This window comes from Anastrepha ludens, chromosome 6 (assembly GCF_028408465.1).
Source record: "Anastrepha ludens isolate Willacy chromosome 6, idAnaLude1.1, whole genome shotgun sequence".
Taxonomy (NCBI): Eukaryota; Metazoa; Arthropoda; class Insecta; order Diptera; family Tephritidae; genus Anastrepha; species Anastrepha ludens.
In genome coordinates, this window is record NC_071502.1 from 52,118,302 (window position 1) to 52,138,035 (window position 19,734).

Here is a 19,734-nt window from a genome sequence, read left to right on the forward strand (position 1 = left end):
TTGAAACCAAAAAACAAAATTTTTAAGCCAATCAAACACCAGCACGGTGCCCATACAATCGTTGACACAAAATTATGAATACTAAACGCCCGTATAATTACAATACCAATTAAATTTAATTATCATGTACTTTTATATATATGTAATATTAATCCAAATTATTTGCTAATATCCAGAAATCCCTTTAAATTTGTATCTGCTAAAATTTCTCTAATTATTGATGTGTACGTGTTTTCACTTTCTGTAAAGTGGCAACGCTGTAAGTTTTATAAAGAAAATTATGAAGTGCGAGGTTTTCGCAGTCTTGCTGGTTAAGACAAGGAAATTGCCGTGAATAGTAAAAGTGGACCATTTAATCACGATAAAATTGCAGTCAGTTTTAAAAAGCAACGATCTAAATTATTTTTTTTAATAAAAAACGAAATAAATACCTCTTGCTGAATGAAATCACTCTAAAAAATAATCTGAAGTAGCGAGCGCAATTTAGTGAAATTATTACGTGTATTGATGGGGTGTTGGTGTACGTGAAAAAATGTGCTGAGCAACGGAGAAGGAACGAGGACGAATACGACACATTTTTATACATTCGTGATAATTTAATTATTTTTATTGGAAGAAGGCAATGTTAATACGTGGATCAGAGTATAAGTGAGTTTTAGTTGGCCCCTTATTAAAGGGGCCAAAATAAAAGGTGAAAGCAGAGGAAAAATTCGAGACTCAACGAACATATCGGCTAATCAGCAAATAAGGAAAAAAAAAAAACGAAAAGAAAATAGCAACGAGATAAAGAAGTAATAAAAAAACGTTTGAGAAGGTGAATAATCGGTCGCTGTACATAAGTGCCTGTTCAGTGTGAAGCAACAACAATTGTCAAAGTGCTGCCAGTGAGATATATTTTTTTAACTTTTCAACACAAATAAACTTAAAAAATTATAAACTAGAAAATCGAAATAAAATAAAACAAAAGCTACGGATGACGACCATTGTATTCCAATTCTGCTGCGCAATTACCAAATCGAGCAAAACATATACTAAATAATAAATATATCAGCAATACGAAAACGTAAAAAGAGAAATTAAGAAACTGTCAACGTCATTTTTCCAATTCGCTTTCGATTTTATATTCTCTTTAGACACAACGTCAACGAATTTTCGTTAATTCGTTGCAATTGCCATTCGATTGAATTGTGCGAAATATATATTTTTTTTAATTTCGTTTTGTACATTGGCCACTCGCGTGCGCGTGTGTGTGAGATCATATTCTTTGGAAAGCTTCATTCAGTGCTATCACTGTCCTTGAAGCCCACTCCCGAGAACAGATCCCACATCGTGTGCCGTTGCCGTACAATCTTTGAATGGGACACCAGCTATGAACCAATTGAAATTCACGCTAGCGCAGATTGGTATTTTGGTCATACAACTGAACAAGAAAAATTTTGCTGAAACCAGTGAGAGCATAAACCAGGTAAATTTGATAACGTCTAAATGAAGGATATAAACATAATTCCAAAGTTTTAAACATCCAAAAGCCTTTGGTGTGACTTAAATATGCATATGTAAGTTAACATTTGTATGTTTTCATTAAAATCCCATTTATTACAAGCTATTGTGTACTTAACGATAGGTTTTATTATCATGGCATAAGTGTGGACAGTAGTATTGGTTAGGGTGAAGACAATTTTGATAATTATGGCGGTGGAGATGCATCATCACTTTACTACTTGATCAAATTACGACGCCTCTAACCGTTCGTCTACATTGTGGAGTCTTCTTCATTTGTTGTTTGATTACTACTTTCATTCATTGAAAATAGATACAAATTATCACTGAACAGACTCAATGCCAAGATTTTCTGTAGTTTGTTTTATTTTATTTTCGTTGCCACTTTTTCGAGATTTCAAGTTCGTTGTTAATTGTGTAAAAAAAGCTTTGTTTCAAGACTTTAGAAGTGAAAAGGGGTAAAATTTAAAATTGTTTTAGGTTGATTTAGGAGTAATGTTTTACTTTGAGGAGATATTAAGGAGGGTTTCCGAACCAACCTCTATAGCTCTAAAAATTTCGGATATAATAGTTATGCAATTATTCGCCTTTAAAACATCTTTAGCCTGATGGGATGAAGGTTATCGTCGGTGAGTGTTATTTTTTTTAAGGAGCCAGGGCGAAAAGAAGTTCTACGCAAAAAATACTGCGGCGTAGCCGAAGTTGGTCTGATTTTAAACTTCTGACAATTAAAATATAGACAAATCATATATTATTTTTTGTTAAAAAGTAAGCTTTACGAAATAAATATCGATACTTAATTAGAAAGCTATAAACGATTAGAGCGACCTGGGGTTTAACATTTGAAAAATATCTTTATCTCACATTATTGTAATGAAACCACATTTTTGCTAGGATTTGGAACCATTTCAATATATAATGATATTGATATAAAAAAGCATATACCGGAATAACATCTACTTGAGATATTTGACTTCAAATTATCTAATTTATTATCTATATATTTTGTTATTTTGTGACAAGGCTGTAAATTCACAAAAACTAATTGTAACTGAACAATTTCTATTAAGCTTTTTGAAACCACTATTGACAACAGTGAACTTTTAACGGGAGATTGTTCCGTTGTTAGATGTGCCTGTGATGTTAAATACCATAAAATTAGTCTATAAAATCAGCTTAAATTTTGAGTCATAGACAAAAATGTGCAAAAAGTCAAAGAAAAAGATTTTGGCAGGTATGAATGTATATGAATATATCGCTTATTTACTGCAAGAGTGTCACAATCCAAAAAAAAACAACATTTTCAATTTACTATGCCTCACTAAGTAAAAAAAAAGAAAGATCGTCATGCAATGGGATTATGTTAATTTATGTCGCCATGAAATTTTTACCTAGCATAAAAGAGCTGGTGGTTGTCTAATAAGTTTTTTTGATTATGACATCATTGAAGTACATGATGGATATGCACGAGCAATGCTATCAAGAACTATTCTTTAGACTCATTTGTAAGCAAGATGATATATGTATGTATATATTTATATGTATATGAAAATATATAATTGCAACTTACACCCTTTTGCGGTGCTCCGGTTTATCCATGGTAGGAATACATTGGGGGATTTGCCATTGCCTACGAAGTACGCAATAAATAGGTAAATCGTCGTAATAGCTTCTCACAATTAGTAGTATTTTGCGCAAGCTATATGACTTATAGCTGAGGAAATTGTATTTCTATGCAGAAAACCACATTGACAACGCGTTCGCTGCCAAATCGGTCGATCGGTCAAATCCTTACGGTAAGGCCAATATGCATTTAACTTGGCACGATACAGGTTTGCGAAGACATTAACACTTATCTAACTCATCGTTATTGGCAATGATTTTTCGAAAAAAAGGAGACTTGGCAAATATATCCAATAGTCTTCTGTATACCTAAGGTAATCAACAAAAAATTTCGTATGGCATCTTCACGATTTGCGCAACTTAGTTGTTGTAACAACATAAACAATCTCCCAAAGATTTTGGGAAACACTGGGAAGTAACCGTCCAATGCCAGACATAAATCCAGGTTATTGCCGTAACGTAGAACCTACTGTCAAATATCTTACAGGAATGAACGAATCTTCAAAATGCAAGTTAAAAGTTGACATACGGCAGCCTTATTTTAGCAATTTTTACGAACACATCAGCAAATGTCAATGGGCATCTATTAAACGAACTCTCTACGTTGAACAGAAAAATTTGCTTCGTCAAGTTTTTGCTTCCACTCGTTTCTCCTCGCTAATCCAATCATTTTTGCCGACGCCATTACAGTTTGCAAAGAAAATTTCTCATTAGTGGTTTTGTGGTTCTGTGATTTAATTGTACTCTTATTTTTTGATATAAAAAGCTTTGAAAAATGCAACTAAATGAAAACAAATTAAAGCCCTAACACAGGGCTTCAAAAATCATTATTGACTTGTTAGTGAAATTGTGGAAATATGCTTTAAAAACGTTCACAAAAGTTGACGTACTTTTTCTTTTTTGATTTTGTTTCCTATTTTAACTGGTCATTGGTCGCTTTCATCGTCGTGTCCGCTGCATAGTCGCCTGTAAGCTTGTTTAGTTTCGTCATATACGCACAAATATTTGCAGAAGTTCGGGTGAATGTGAGAAAGGGAAACGAACGATTTAAATTTTTTAAAAACTATTAATAAGTGGACATTAATGATACAATTTTTAAAGAAAGCTTCGAACTGGCTGAATTTTATATAAACGTGATATAAAGCAGAAAACAGAGAAAGCTGTGATTGGAAACTAGTATAATATACTGACAAGCATATAGGAAGAAGGGCAAACTCGAATAAAGTGAGGTATAATCCAGATAATAAGGATTACTGAAAGTAAGTATGTGGCTAAAAAGTGTATTAAAAATTGTTAGTCGTTTTTTAGGCAAAATGTATAAGTTTGCAAAAGCAGTGCCTTGATTAGTGGAAAAAATACCTTTTGCTGGAGGCTGAGAAGGAAATAATATTGTAGTGCGTGTAGAGTTGTCTCTTTTTATTTCGTCAAGTTGTTGTTTTTTTTTAGTTGGACTTCCAATCAGAGGGGCAGAGGTGAGAGTACTGCAATGTTACAAAGCAACCAGCGATGCAGGGAAGCTCTTCCAATGTTTCATGAATCTTCGTTCGTTTATTAGTGTTTTTTGGAAGGACATTATGTTGCAGGATATTTTGATATTGCATATTGTGTTAATATAGCAAATGAAAAATTTGTACTTCTTAAAATATCAGTTTGTTTTTTAGTAAGAAACACAACACTTTGGTCAAGGTCGGGATATTATTAATTTTTTTTTACCCATTTCCCTTCAAAAAGACATCTCGCTTTTTGGAATTAATTTAAATTTTAAGTACATTTCTGGGTTGTCTAAAAAATTCAGTAACAATTTAATCATAATTATACCATATCGGGATTTAAAAAAATTGTACTGTTTCTTTTCGTTTTATGGAACTCATTTACGTATTAAACTTTTTAAATGGTGATTGGTATATAGTTACCTAACATTGTTATGATTATATACCAATCTATCGAGCAGCTTTTGTAATTCGCTTCCAAATGATTTCAATGAAATTCACTGGGAAGTGGATTACCGGACCTGCCAGTATATATCAGTTTTATCCTATAAATTTTTGTACATATTACTCGAGTTCGACTGCACTCATATTCTTTAGAAACGGAAATAACTTAAATATGGTAAAGATATTATTGTCCACAATAGAACTCGTCGCATTCAAAATATACAGCCTATGGTACCCGGTGTATATTCTGTCGAGGAGTAAGTTGTTGCCTATTTTACAGAAAACCGAATAGTTTTAATATATAACATTAAATACAATTTCATCCAATATTTTATTATTTGCCATTACTAAATCTTAAATATATTTTTTTAATGAACAGTATATTAAAGAGATTGGCTTGGAAGCGGACCGCCATTGTTTGCGCTGCCTATTCTCGGCCATCAATTTTACTGATACGACGTCAACAAGTCCCAATTCGAACTACAATTTCATAGTACAAGCACAAGCGAAATTACTTGGTGCTCAGTTGGAAAACCAACTATCCAGAGCGTCTGTCATATCGAATATATGCTTTGCCGTCGACCATTGCTTTCCTCAACAAAAGGTATTTTGCTTACTTTGTACACTAATTATTGTTGTCTTAATAATTGTCTATATTTTTAGACTCTTAAACCGACACCGCAACTCATTGCGCAAATAGCTAAATTAACAGGAATAAGTAAACTCTGTGAAGTGGTATTGTCAATAGCATTAACACACTCAACCCAACCTGATTTAAGTGAATACTCTTTGGAACATTTGAAACTTTCATTTCCCGAGCTTATTGAATCATTTTTGGAAAACAAAGACTCTACCGCTTCTATTGGAAGCAATTTACAAGACGTGTCCATAGATATCCTCCAAATAATTATCGTTTATCTAGACGAGTTTGTTAACAAAAAACTCAGAAATCAATTTTTGGATATATTACGGAAACAGTTTCCGCTAGAGCGTTCTTCACTCATCTTAGCACCACATTTATATCGTCAAACAACTCTTTGTGCTAAGGAGACTGTATGTTGTGAATCCACATCATCATTGGAGGTTTTGGATGCAGAAGAAGTTTATGACAAAGACACAACTATTACGACTGCAGATGGGGGCGTTGCTAGCCAGCATTTGACGGAAATTGGCATTGAAGATATCTATGACAATTTATGCGAGACGATATTTACAACACAGGTAAGATGAAGATTTGTTTATACGCAATTTTTTAACGAATGAAACAAACAAACAAACTTTTTTTTGCAGGTGAATAGTAATATTATGGACACATCCTGGATTAATTTAATCCTAGAGATTGGTTACGAATTCACATCAAGCGTTGAAGAATGTAAGAATCATCTACGTTGTGGTTCGCGTGAACTTCAATCACAGGATGTGGCCAAGATCATTGGCCTTATGTGCCGTAGGCACTCCTCGCTACTTGACTGCAATGTAAATTTAGGAACACCTGCCAATTTTTGGCCTGGTCAGCAGGGTGCTGGGCCCGGTACGCAACAACAACAAAATGTGGCCAATAATAATGACGGCAGTAACGTTACGGGCAGCGGCGTTGATAAAGCAGCCAATGTAAATGACAAAAAAGACAAAGTCGGCGGTAATGCGGCGGGAACAACCAGCACTGAAACAACACAAGCATGGAAACCGGATGCGTTTGTGCAGGCGTTAAAGGAGGTGGTGCCACAGCTGAATTGGAAGGAGGTGTGCTTGGGTAAGTGAGATTGCTTATTTTCATTTCCTTTCTTATTTGATAACTATTTAAAATAAATTTTATTAAAAACATATCTTTTACAGAACTTGATCACCCGGAATTTATTATAAAGGATAGAATTGGCCTGGATCTTCTACTCACCATTTTCCGTTTGGGCACACAATCTGCTCTATTCCCACACCCAGAATGTATATATCGTCACTGGCAGAACGTGAACGGACAGCTATCGCTAATAGCGGTTATGCTAAAGAATCCAGATTTGTTTTCCTTTTCCGATTACATCTTCACTGCCGCACCAGTGGAGATGCTAAAGACACCACCGGATTCTGAAAACAAAGAAGTGTGCGCTTGGAAATCGCTGCATTTAGTTGAAGTTTTGCTGTACATTGCCGATCAAGGGTACTATCCACAAGTGATAGAATTGTTCAAATTCCCAGCGCAACATAGCCCGGATATACTATTTTTATCATTATTGCACATCAATCCACCAATCACTGCATTACGACAGGAACTTTTCAGTCAACTCATACCGACGTTCCTTACAAATCATCCAAATTCAGGTGTAGTCCTGCTAAATGCATGGAATTCCGCAAACTTCGGTGTCGTTTTACGTCCTATCGTTATGCAAGCCATGTCAGAATGGTATCAGCGCGGCACCGAATACGACCAGGTTAAGCTGTCGCGTATACTCGATGTAGCGCAGGATTTGAAAGCACTATCCACGCTGCTCAATGAACGTTCTTTTCTATTTGTAATCGATTTAGCGTGTTTGGCATCGCGTCGTGAATACCTAAAATTGGAGAAATGGTTAAGTGATAAGATACGCGAGCATGGTGAGCCTTTCATTCAAGCAATTTTGAAATGTCTACAACGTCGTTGCCCACAAATTACAAATGCTAAAATACCGGAAAGTCAGCTGCCATCAAAACAGGCCCAGCTACCACCTGAAACAGTGACAACAATGTTGCAATGCTTACAAGCCTGTATTGTCAATGTTCCACCAGAAATAGCTGACCTTATAATGCAAATGACAGCAAACTGCTCAATTATGGCAAATAAAGCAAGAGCTGCCGTACCACCATTAGTGCCACAGCTGCAAGGTGTAATGCGTGGACATCGCGGAATGGATATGGGCGGTGGTGTACCAGGAGTTCCACCACCACCTTTTTCTGCTAATCTGAATGCACAACAAATGTTTGGTCCCACAATGGATACGCTATCAAACTTAACAACAAACATAGCCAATTTAAATCTTGGTGGTCCGAATGGAGCCTTCAATTTCGGAAATGTTTTAGGTAAGTTACGAAGACTTCAAGACTTTATTTACTCCTTCGACTATAGATAAGACATGTAACATATAGGACTAACATATAAGGCTCTTGCAAGTTAATGTCCATGTTAGAAATTCTAGGCTTATTTATTTATTTATTCATTATTTGGACTTTTTGGGCCTAATACTTTAAACTATACAATTCATAATATGAATTTAAATTCTAGATAGTCTAATATCTGAAATCAGATTACAATGTTAAAAAAAAAAAAATGAAATGAAATTCGAAATACGGCACTATGATATCCGACATATGTCCGCTGCGGCTTAAGTTACATTTGATCAGTCCAATTTTTGACTACTTTTTCCAATAAATCTAAATGTGCCTGAGCAGCAAAAATGCGACACAACCGATGGTTTTTAGCTTCAATTTTTGCACGAGATGTATTTTATTGGCACGTTAGCCAAGATCCTTAAGTGAAATTTGAACGTAGACGAAGCACAAAGGCCAACAACTTGAGAACGACGACGTCTTATTCAAACACTTGGCGAACTGAATTTTTATTTATTTTTTCTTCAAAGTAAATTTCCACAATTTGGAAGCGTTCTTCTGACGTTAAACGTTCCAAGATGACTTGCCAAACCTTACTGAACAGAAAAGTCAACACAGTTTCCCATTTTCTGCTTACTATAGGTATCTGCTACAACAACAACATATCGATAATTCTCATGCGGCTAAAAAATATCCAATATTATCTACATAATATGACAATGGTAGTGGCATAGATAAGCAAGTTTTACAAATCAAACAACCAAATTAAGAAAAGTTCTTAGTACATTTTAAACTTTTGTAATAAATCCCGGCCGCCGTAGCCGGTGCGTGACTACCATTCGGAGTTCACAGAGAGACCGTAGGTTCGAATCTCGGTGAAACACCAAAATTAAGAAAAAAATTTTTCTAATAGCGGTCGCACCTCGGCAGACAATGGCAAACCTCCGAGTGTATTTCTGCCATGAAAAAGCTCCTCATAAAAAATATCTGCCGTTCGGAATCGGCTTGAAACTGCAGGTCCCTCCATTTGTGGAACAACATCAAGGCGCACACCACAAATAGGAGGAGGAGCTCGGCCAAACACCCAAAAAGGGTGTACGCGCCAATTATATATATATATAATAAACATTTATTTTAATATTTTGAAATATAAGAATTATAAATACTTGTTCATTCATATTCGTATGTTTTTGCTGGTGTAATTAAAAAATAATAATTCTTAGGTAATTTGGCGTCCACCCCAGCTTCTCCGTCGCGTCTTATGAACCCAGCTGCCAGTCCATATCCCCTCAATGCAATGCAAATACCGCCACCAAATGTCGGCAATTTGGCACGTATGCCACCAACAGCACCGCAGCCCACGCCTACACCACCTAATCCCATCAATCCCGGCATGGCCGATCTGCAGGGGCCTGTCTCCAAGGAAGTTGAAGATGAGGCCAATTCATATTTTCAACGTATTTACAATCATCCACCACATCCCACTCTCTCCATTGACGAAGTACTTGATATACTGCAACGTTTCAAGGACTCCAATATACGTCGTGAACAAGAAGTTTATCAGTGCATGCTACGTAATCTTTTCGAAGAATACCGCTTTTTCCCACATTATCCCGAAAAAGAATTACAAATCACCGCACAATTATTTGGTGGCATTATTGAGCGTAATCTAGTGCCAACATGCGTGGCATTAGGTTTGGCTTTGCGCTGTGTTTTGGATGCATTACGCAAACAGGATTCGAAGATGTATAATTTTGGCATAACAGCATTGGATCGTTTCAAAAATCGTCTTCATTCCTACAACAAATACTGCGAATATATTCGCTCCATTGCACATTTTCATGAGTTTCCACCGCATTTGATACAGTACGTGGAATGTGGCTATTTACAACAGGAGCCACCACCAGCTAAAATACAAATGTTGATGTCGGGAAGTGGACAACAGGCACCGCCCGATTCAATTTATCGCAGCAATTCAGTGACCGGTAAGTTTGTTTTCATAAAAATTACCACAGTTAGTAGAAAATTGAACGTGAATCGATCGAACAGTGAGTTAGGTCAGGTAGTAGTAATAGTGATAGTGTGAACAAATATGAGAACTAAATTTATTAAATTAAAGCAAGTAAATAATATTAAGTAAAAATAATGCAATTACTAAATATAAAAATATTATTTTATTTATATTTTCAGTACTCTACATTAGCTTGAATTATTTCTTTTATTCCCAATGAATTCTACATTTACACATTTTTGCTTAAATGCTTTCTATCTAGACTTGGTTTTTGTTTCCTTTGGGTGATAAATTTTGAGGTATCGGATTTTAAATTAGAATAAAACAAAGAAAATTCAAATCGATGGGGGGCAACATTTATTATTTCTGTGTAGAACCATTCATGACATTTATTTTTTAAAGATAATTCCTTTCAAATGTTGGCCGCAACTGCGCCGTAATTCAGCCATCCATAAACACCGATTTTCGAGGACTTCGGTCGGAATCTCGTGAATAACTATAGTAATCTTGGCTTTCAATGCCTCAATCGAAGTTTGTTTATCCACAAAGCATTCAGACTTTACATACCCCAACAAATAATAGTCCAAAAATGTGTTGCTGTTGTTGCTGTAAGAGCATAAAAATTCCCCATACTTACATACGGAGAATGCTGCTAGAGTGACAGCCCTTGGCCGGATATAAATTCGGGTCGTTTCAGTAACGTAGAACCGACTGTCGTGCAAACGGTTGTTGTTCCAAAGGTGTGATATCACACGGTCTTGGTGGCCAATCCACTGGTCCGAGACGAGAAATAAATTGCTCATCGAAACGACGACACATTAAACCCATTGTTTAACGGGTTGTATGACAAACAGCGCCCTCTTGTTGGAACCAAATGCTGTAGAGATCACGGGTTTCAATTTCCACATCAAAAAGTCGTTTATCCTGGCGCGATATCCATTTACTGTTACATTGACGCCAGCCTCGTCTTTGAAGAAATATGGGCTGAATATTCCTCCAGCCTATAGACCAATAGTTGTTCTTGAATGGCTTCGAGTTGCTCTTCAGCCCAAATACCGCAATTTTGCTTATTGACCTAGCCATTTGAAATGGTGTTTTTGGGTGTTTCTTTAAAAGCGTGTAAAACGGAAACGAAAAAAGATTTTTTATTTTTGTTTTCACAAGCAAGAGGAAGGGGAATTCCTTGTTTTTGAAGAAGAAGATTAGGCGAAAGCAATGGAAGCAACCGAACACAAAATATTATATGCACACACACGTACTTTCTAACCACGGCATCTTCCGCATAAAAACGGGAAAAACTGCATTTGGAGGCTTTCTATTAATTTATGCTTTCACAATTTTTCATTAGTTTGATTAGTTTAAATCTCACAAATCACAATATTACCAAGCCAATCACTGAATTTTCACAAACATGCAATTTTTCCTACTTTTGTTTGTTTTGTTCGTTTGTTTTGTATTGCGAACTGAGCTGACGTCAGATTTGTCAAAATCGCGAAAAATAAAGTAACTGTTTTTTAATGGCGCCACCGTAGATACTGAATTCGCCTTGTTTTTAAATAATACAAAGATAAAGATAAGCTAGTATAGGAAATCAAACTGGTTCTGTCGAAGATAGAAAAAGGACTGGCGGATCAGACTGGGGTTTTTTGAAATGTAAAGTCTACTTAAAATGGCCAACATTGATTCCAGAGCTGAAACGTAACATTCGAATCGGCAATGCTGAACTCAATGCGATAATGCGTGAGCGAGTCCTTGATTTTTTAATAAAATTTTGATTCTCATATGACAGCTTATGGTGGGCATTTAAATGATGTAATTTTGAGGACATAATTATTAAGAGCCGTATTTTGAATAAAAATAATGAAACATGCAATCATTTAAATTTTTACACGTTTTATTTTAAAACAACATCTAGGAGCGTCTTTTGAAATACCCTGTCGGATGTTGTTTGAGTAGAATTTTATTATAATTTAAATGTTGTGTGTATTTATGAATTACCGCTTTTATTTCTAATTGGCTATTGGAATCGTGTTATTATCTGATATTTTTAGTTTTGATGGAATACTACTATTTATGTTAAGAATGTTTGGGGCTACATAGGCTATAATTGTTCTTGAATATGTTGTGATTCTTGTGTAACGGTTAATTGAAGACTTCTTTTATTTTGATTAGAAAAACTAGTTTTGGGATGAAAAGTTTTGATATTATCTGAAATACTCCCATTAGAGCCTTAACGGTAACGTGTTGAATTTTCTGCCTCCCGGCATGCCATTTACGTCGAAAAGAGATGTTTGTTTTGTCCTCTTTAATTGTCTTTTTACTAGAGCCCAACATCTCTCGATTGGAAGGAGCTCTGCGCTATTGGGACAGTTCGCTTATCTAAGCACAAAAACGATACCATTTTTCTCGTACTATTTAAGAGCTGCTTTATTGTATGAAGTGAGATCTGGCAAAAAGAAGGTAGACACGTCACGGTGATGTAACGCCACTTTTTGATGTAGGTTTATGTGTTAATAGAGCCTGTAGCTGCGGAAATTTTACTCTTCATGCCACAACTACATATAGCCTGCCAAACTAGAAGTTTTTTAGGATCTTTGTCCTTTTTTGTACCCTTAATTTCTCCGAAACATTTCCTACATATCGGCAACATTAAATTTTTACCAGGAAGTTGAGAAAAGTCATAAAGAACGTTGCATTGCGATCCGGTACTTTTTGCACTTTGTATATCTTCAGACCAGCTTCTACATAGTTCTACATAGAAATAGTTCCGAGCATACAACCATCCGAGCTATATTTCTTAAGGAGAGATTTGGATTTCACTCAGCATGGTTACCACTTTTTCCGCGTTGTTACAGTCACCACAGCCTTTCTTGCGTACCGTCCCTTTCTTATGCTTAACACTAACCTCTACCTTAGACTGCGTTACTACCCGGGATATAATATTTCTGGAAATTTTTATTACTTTCGCAATCTTTGCGTAATTCCATTTAGAGTTATTTACAAAAAATTTTACAATTTCTTCACGTGAAAATTAACCGGTATTGATAACTGCCACACATCAGACCGATAAAAAATGTTTGCTTTTCTTTAGAGAATTGATATTCGAAAATGCATGCACTAATTTTAAAACAAACTCCTTGTTATTCCTTGACTAGCAAGCATCACATTGGATATATACAAAAGTTAAATAGACAAATTCTTTCCAATTGACTTTTTGAATTGAATTTTGAAAATGACCATCCATTTCGATCCCTACGTCATATTCGTTTACTGCTGAGATGGTCACTGGGTTTGTTAGAAAAGACTATTTTTGAGATACCCCCACAGGAAAAAGATCGGGCGACCTGGGCGGCCAGGATGTGTCACTGAAACGACTTATCATAGGGCGATAAGAGGCACCGTCTGCAGAAATGGCGTGCCTTACGATTTTCAAAAAAATATAATCCAATTATTCCACTGCTTGACAATGACCACCAATGACTGTTTTGGTCTGTGGAGTGGATTTTGACAAATGAGGGGCAATTTTGCTTATTTACACTTCCATTTAAATAAAAATGGACATCATCGCTCTAAAAGAGAGCGTTCATACTGCCGAAGTGACAATTCTTGATCATATTAAAATCTGGGTTATTCCGGTAACAGAATCTATCGTCGGGGGGAACGCCTTCAAAATGTTCTCAAAGTACTTTCAAACTTCAGAGAATTTATTCGACAGAAACTTCAGAGAATTTATTCGACAGAAAACGGGCGATACTGTTTGCACTACAGTGCATTTATAGGTTCGTCGCATACTAACAACAAAAATATAACATACCTGGCATAAATAGGCATAATCTGGCAATATTTGGACCTGAGTGTCCCGGCCATTGAATTAACATCAATATCATTATTGCAACATTTGTTAAGAAATTTTTAAGCGCCTAGCTAGAACCAGATATAGACAGTTTTTTTCTATTCGAGTTCAATTGTAAGTTTAAGTTTCCAAGCAAAAGTTTTTAGCTTCCATAGTTTGTTGATACGAATCAAAAGTTAATTTTTATCTAATTCTTATGTTATTCTCCACCTAATTTGAAGGTAACTTAGTAACAACACCAACACAACAAAAACCAATGGTTGTTGCTCAGTCTATACATGCTTCGCGTATGAAATCCATCGCCACCGCAACTAATATCGATACGTTATTGGTCGCCAATCAGGAAGAAAAAGTCACTATACCACCCGAACCGGTGCAGGACAAAACCGCCTTCATATTCAATAACTTAAGTCAGCTGAATATACCGCAGAAATGTGAAGAAATTAAGGAGATCATGACTAAAGAATATTGGCCCTGGCTGGCACAGTATTTGGTGCTGAAACGCGCTTCGTTGGAGTTCAATTTTCATACATTGTATTTCAATTTCTTGGAGGCATTGAAGAATCCTGAAATCAATAAATACGTAACCAAGGAGACTTTGCGCAACATCAAAGTCTTACTGCGTTCTGATAAGGGTGTGGTGAATTTCTCCGATCGCAGTTTGCTAAAAAATCTGGGTCATTGGTTGGGCATGATGACATTGGGTCGCAATAAACCTATTCTACAAATTGAAATAGACTTGAAAACATTATTAGCCGAGGCATATCACAAAGGACAACAGGAATTACTCTTTGTTGTGCCATTTGTGGCAAAGATTTTGGAGTCGTCAAATAAGTCGAAGGTTTTCAAAACACCAAACCCCTGGACAATGGCTATCATGAATGTGCTTGGTGAATTACATCAGGAGCCTGAATTGAAACTTAATTTGAAGTTTGAAATTGAAGTGCTTTGCAAGACGTTAAATATTGAGTTGCAGAAACTGAAGCCAATTGTCTACTTGAAAGATCCCTCACGTTCGATGAATATCGAGCATCAGATGTCGCAACCTAAACCGAAGAATATCGAGGCACCGCCACAACAGCAGCAACCGTCACAAGGTCAAACACCGGGACCCGGTCAAATGGGTCCCAACGATCCAGATCCACAGGCTTTGCTTATGGGCAGTGGTAGTGCTATTGGCGGCGGCAGTGGTGGCGGTGGCGCCGGAGGAGGAAATGTACCAGGCGGTGTAGTGCCTTCACCTAGCATCAGCAACGAATCAGCCGGACAGGTCATTATGCAAGCGCCAGAACCGCGTTTCTCTTTTGTGGAAATTAATATAGCCAATTTCCATCTCATCGCTCAACATGTGGTACTTTCGCCAAATATTACCTTCTTGCATGCCAATCCCGGCTTAAAGCATATTGTGCTGAATGCAATTGAACGCACAATCACTGAATGGCTGCAACCAGTTGTGGATCGTAGTGTACGTATTGCTGTGACAACCACAGAACAAATTGTTCGAAAAGATTTTGGGCTCGATCCAGATGAGAATCGCATGCGTACAGCTGCACACCAGATGGTGCGCTATTTGTCAGCCGGTATGGCAATGATTACTTGCAAGGACTCCTTATCCCAGACATTGACAAACAATATACGTAAAGCTTTCCTATCGGCGCTGACTGGCGGTCCTGGCTACCAAGAAATCGAAGCAGCCGCATTGCAGCTTAGCAATGATAATGTTGAACTCGCTTGCGCTTTTATACAAAAGACAGCTGCTGAGAAGTCAACTCCTGAAATAGACCGACGCATGTCCACCGACTTCGATACACGCAAAATGACTAGAGATGAAGGAGGGTATGTATCTCGTATACACATATTTTTTATAGTTTTAAATTTAAGGATTATAAATTAAATAAAATTTCCAATTTTTTAGACGCTTCTATGACACGCAAACATTGGCGTATCAAACGGAGCGCATGCCAGAACAGGTTCGTTTAAAAGTAGGCGGCATACCACATACACAATTTGCTGTGTACGCGGAGTTCGCACGCAACATACCAGGCTTCCAACCGATGACTGAGCGTGATATTGCTCTATTCTTGCCCAAGCCTCAGGAGATACCACCTGCTTCTTTCGGCACCGACGAATTGGGTCTCATGTATGCCGATTTAGCTGGCAAAATGGAAGCATTTCTGAACAGCACGATAAATGTATCCACTTTGCAGCTGCAGGCTGGCAAAATGCATGCGTTGCTAAACGCGCTTATGGTAACAAGGCGTATACGTGATAACGAATCGGCACTCAACCTTTTGACACGCGTTGTGGAGGGCTTGGTTGAAGGTCTGGTGAACATACCAGAGCACATCGAGCAAATGAAGTTGTACCGGGATATACATTTGCGCATATTGACCTTGTTGCAGAACACATTTGGTGCCGGAGTGACAGAGCGCGCAATTACGAAATGCATCTTCGATTTACGGGAGGAAGTGCGGTACAATGTGGAAGCGACCAAATTGCTTATAACTTCTCATTTCATCAATGTCCCACAATTCGATTTGTTGTTGCGGGAAGCCATGGATAATGGCAATAATTACATGGCAGTAACGTTTGCTATGACATTGATGGAACGTCTGCTTGATGGTCGCTCGAGCGCCACATTAGAGACAGAAATGACTGGCACATTTGAGATGCTGGGACGTTTGCCACAGAATCGTCATCGCTACCCAGAGGCGTTGACCCATCAAATAGATATGATGGATGCCGGACCATTTGGCGGCGCTGAACGTTATTTGGCTGGCGCTACGCAATACATGCACTCGGGCATGCAACATGTGCGGGTGAGTGAAATATCGTAAATTTTAAACTTTGATTTAAATGATTTTTTATTATTATTCCTTTTTCATATGCGATAGTCGAACGACTGCGATGATCCACCTGGTTTGCAAGAGAAGACCGAATTTCTGCTCAAGGACTGGGTGTCCATCTACAATCAGTCTAACAATATGTCACGTGAAACCAAGATCTTTACCTCATTCGTACAAAAGATGAATATGTACGGAATTTTGAAAACCGATGATTTGATAACGCGCTTCTTCCGGCAAGCAACACAAATTTGCATTGATTTGGTGTATCGCATACTCAACGATCCTAACAATTCACCATTGCAAGCGCGCACCAAAATCTTCCACTGGATGGACGCATTTGTGCATTTAATTGCCCTGCTGGTACGCCACTCTGGCGAATCGGGTAATCCAACGACGAAAATCAACCTGCTGAACAAGGTTCTGGGCATCGTTCTAGGTATACTGCTACAAGACCAAGAATTGCATGGCACCGCATTCCAACAGCTCGGCTATCATCGCTTTTTCGTGATGCTATTCCTGGAGCTGAGCTCGCCCGACGCAGTGCTGGAAAGTCTAATGCACAGCATTATGACTGCATTTTCTCACACGTATCACCTCCTAAATCCAACGTTGGCACCCGGGTTTTGTTACGCTTGGTTAGAGCTGATCTCACATCGCATTTTTATCGGACGTATACTCGCACAGATACCGCAACAGAAGGGATGGCCATTGTACTCACAGTTGCTACTCGATCTGTTCCGCTATTTGGCACCATTCTTACGGAACGCCGAGCTAGCGAAGCCCGTACAATTGCTGTACAAGGGAACGCTGCGCGTTCTGCTCGTTCTATTACACGATTTCCCTGAATTTTTATGCGACTACCACTTTGGCTTTTGTGATGCAATACCGCCAAATTGTATCCAAATGCGCAACATAATATTGGCTGCTTTTCCACGTAATATGCGTCTGCCCGATCCTTTCACGCCCAATCTAAAAGTGGATATGTTGGCGGAGACTGCCACGGCGCCTAAAATTTGCTCCAACTACGTATTCAATATACAACCGGCGAATTTCAAAAAGGATCTCGACTCGTATCTAAAAGCACGCGCACCAGTTACTTTCCTCTCAGAGCTGCGCTCACATTTGCAAATCTCAAATGAACCCGGTTCACGTTACAACATTCCGCTGATGAATGCGTTGGTGCTGTATGTGGGCACGCAAGCTATTTCGCACATAAGGTAATTACCAAAAATTTGAGTTTGTGATAGTTTGAAAATAATTTTTATTGATTGCCCGCACAGAAGTAAAAATTTCGTACCCAATACATCAAACATCGCGCACAGCGCACACATGGATATTTTCCAGAATTTGGCCGTTGATTTGGATACCGAAGGACGCTATCTCTTCCTGAACGCCATCGCAAATCAGCTGCGTTATCCGAATAGTCATACGCACTATTTTAGCTGTGCGGTACTACATCTCTTCGCCGAAGCGAACTCAGAGGCGATTCAAGAGCAAATCACACGTGTACTACTTGAACGCCTTATTGTGAATCGTCCACATCCATGGGGTTTGTTAATCACCTTTATAGAACTGATTAAGAACCCCATCTACAAGTTCTGGGATCATGACTTTGTACATTGTGCCCCAGAGATTTCAAGGTAAGTGTCGCATAGGATCTAATATTAGTGAGAAAACCTATGCATACATTTTTTTATACCTACATATAACAGTAAGTAACTGGTTTTTTTGAATTTTGTAAGGGAGATAAAAAGTTTTCCCCCTTATTTGCTTAGGTTATTCGAATCGGTGGCACGTTCGTGTATGGTGAAGAATCATCCGCCGCAGATGAACAATATGGATGGCGAAATTCAGGAAATCAATTAAAGCTGAACTACAACAATAAAAACAACAACTGTAAGACAGCAGAGTTCTTACACTATGGATGGTGGTAACGGCCGTAGTGGTGGAAATGGGTGGTGGTAGTTGTAAGAATTTGTGTATTTGAATGGGATCTGTTGGCGACGATGGCGGCGTTGTCAGCAGCCCGCAGCCGTCCATTATCCACTATGCGTGCACTGGCATCCCATTGAAACAAAAGTAGCAGAAGATTAAAAAGTTTTTTTAAGCTAAAGATACAAAAAAATATAATTGATTTATGAATTAAGAGATTGCAACTTTTTTAAAAAGAAAAAACTAAAAAAAATGGAAAATTAAAAATGAAAAAGAAAACGAAAAAACCCAAAAAAAAAACATAATAATAATAATTTACTTGTAAGTAGTTTAAAATACACGATAAAGAGGAAGCAACACTTGAAAGAAATTTAAATTAAATTTATTAATAAATAATTGATGTATTATAAATATAAAATTAATTTGAACAAAACAACAATATAAATGCTAATTATTAAAAAAAAAATGTTTGTGTAAAATTTCAAGTGGTTGGCAAGAGAAAAAACTCAAACGAAACATATAAAAAGGGAGAAAACGAGCGAAAACAATAAGAGATCAACTGAAATTAAATATAGCGGACAGGAAAAGTACTAAGAAAATTGAAGAAAGTGTATGTGAAAGAAACGAGAGCTGAGAGTAAGCAAGATTTAAGACGAAAATGCTGCATTGCTGACCTGAAACACTGCGGCTAATCAATTTACAATTTTAAATCATTAAAAATAAACTAATAAAAAACCAAAATGGTAAGCATTAAGCGTAAATACATTAAAAAATCTATATATAGTAAATAAAAAGCTAAACTTTAAAAAAGAAAACTCCAAACAAAAAAATTGTAAAACCCAAAATGAAAAAAATAAATATTGACACAAACGTAATGTACATATTTGTATGTATAAATGAGAGTTAAAGAACGAAACGAAACAAAGAGAAAGGCAGTGTTGCGATATTTCGACGTTTGCT

The 19,734-nt window shown here is 37.2% G+C and overlaps 1 protein-coding gene across 2 annotated transcripts; it reads left to right on the top strand.

Moving 5' to 3' along the window:
• Positions 1 to 273: 273 nt before the first annotated feature.
• Positions 274 to 19,401, top strand: LOC128867883 (CCR4-NOT transcription complex subunit 1). 2 transcript variants are annotated; one of them, XM_054109458.1, is made up of 11 exons: positions 274 to 1,465; positions 5,437 to 5,661; positions 5,721 to 6,278; positions 6,348 to 6,810; positions 6,894 to 8,105; positions 9,356 to 10,117; positions 14,218 to 15,832; positions 15,912 to 16,815; positions 16,891 to 18,059; positions 18,123 to 18,482; positions 18,585 to 19,401. In XM_054109458.1, exons 1-11 carry the CDS (start codon positions 1,370 to 1,372, stop codon positions 18,706 to 18,708), a joined length of 7,488 nt encoding a protein of 2,495 aa, XP_053965433.1. In that variant the 5' UTR covers positions 274 to 1,369; the 3' UTR covers positions 18,709 to 19,401. The 2 variants fall into 2 exon arrangements, with proteins under 2 accessions (XP_053965433.1, XP_053965434.1); XM_054109459.1 differs by having other exon boundaries at positions 18,618 to 19,401.
• The last annotated feature ends 333 nt before the right edge of the window (positions 19,402 to 19,734 follow it).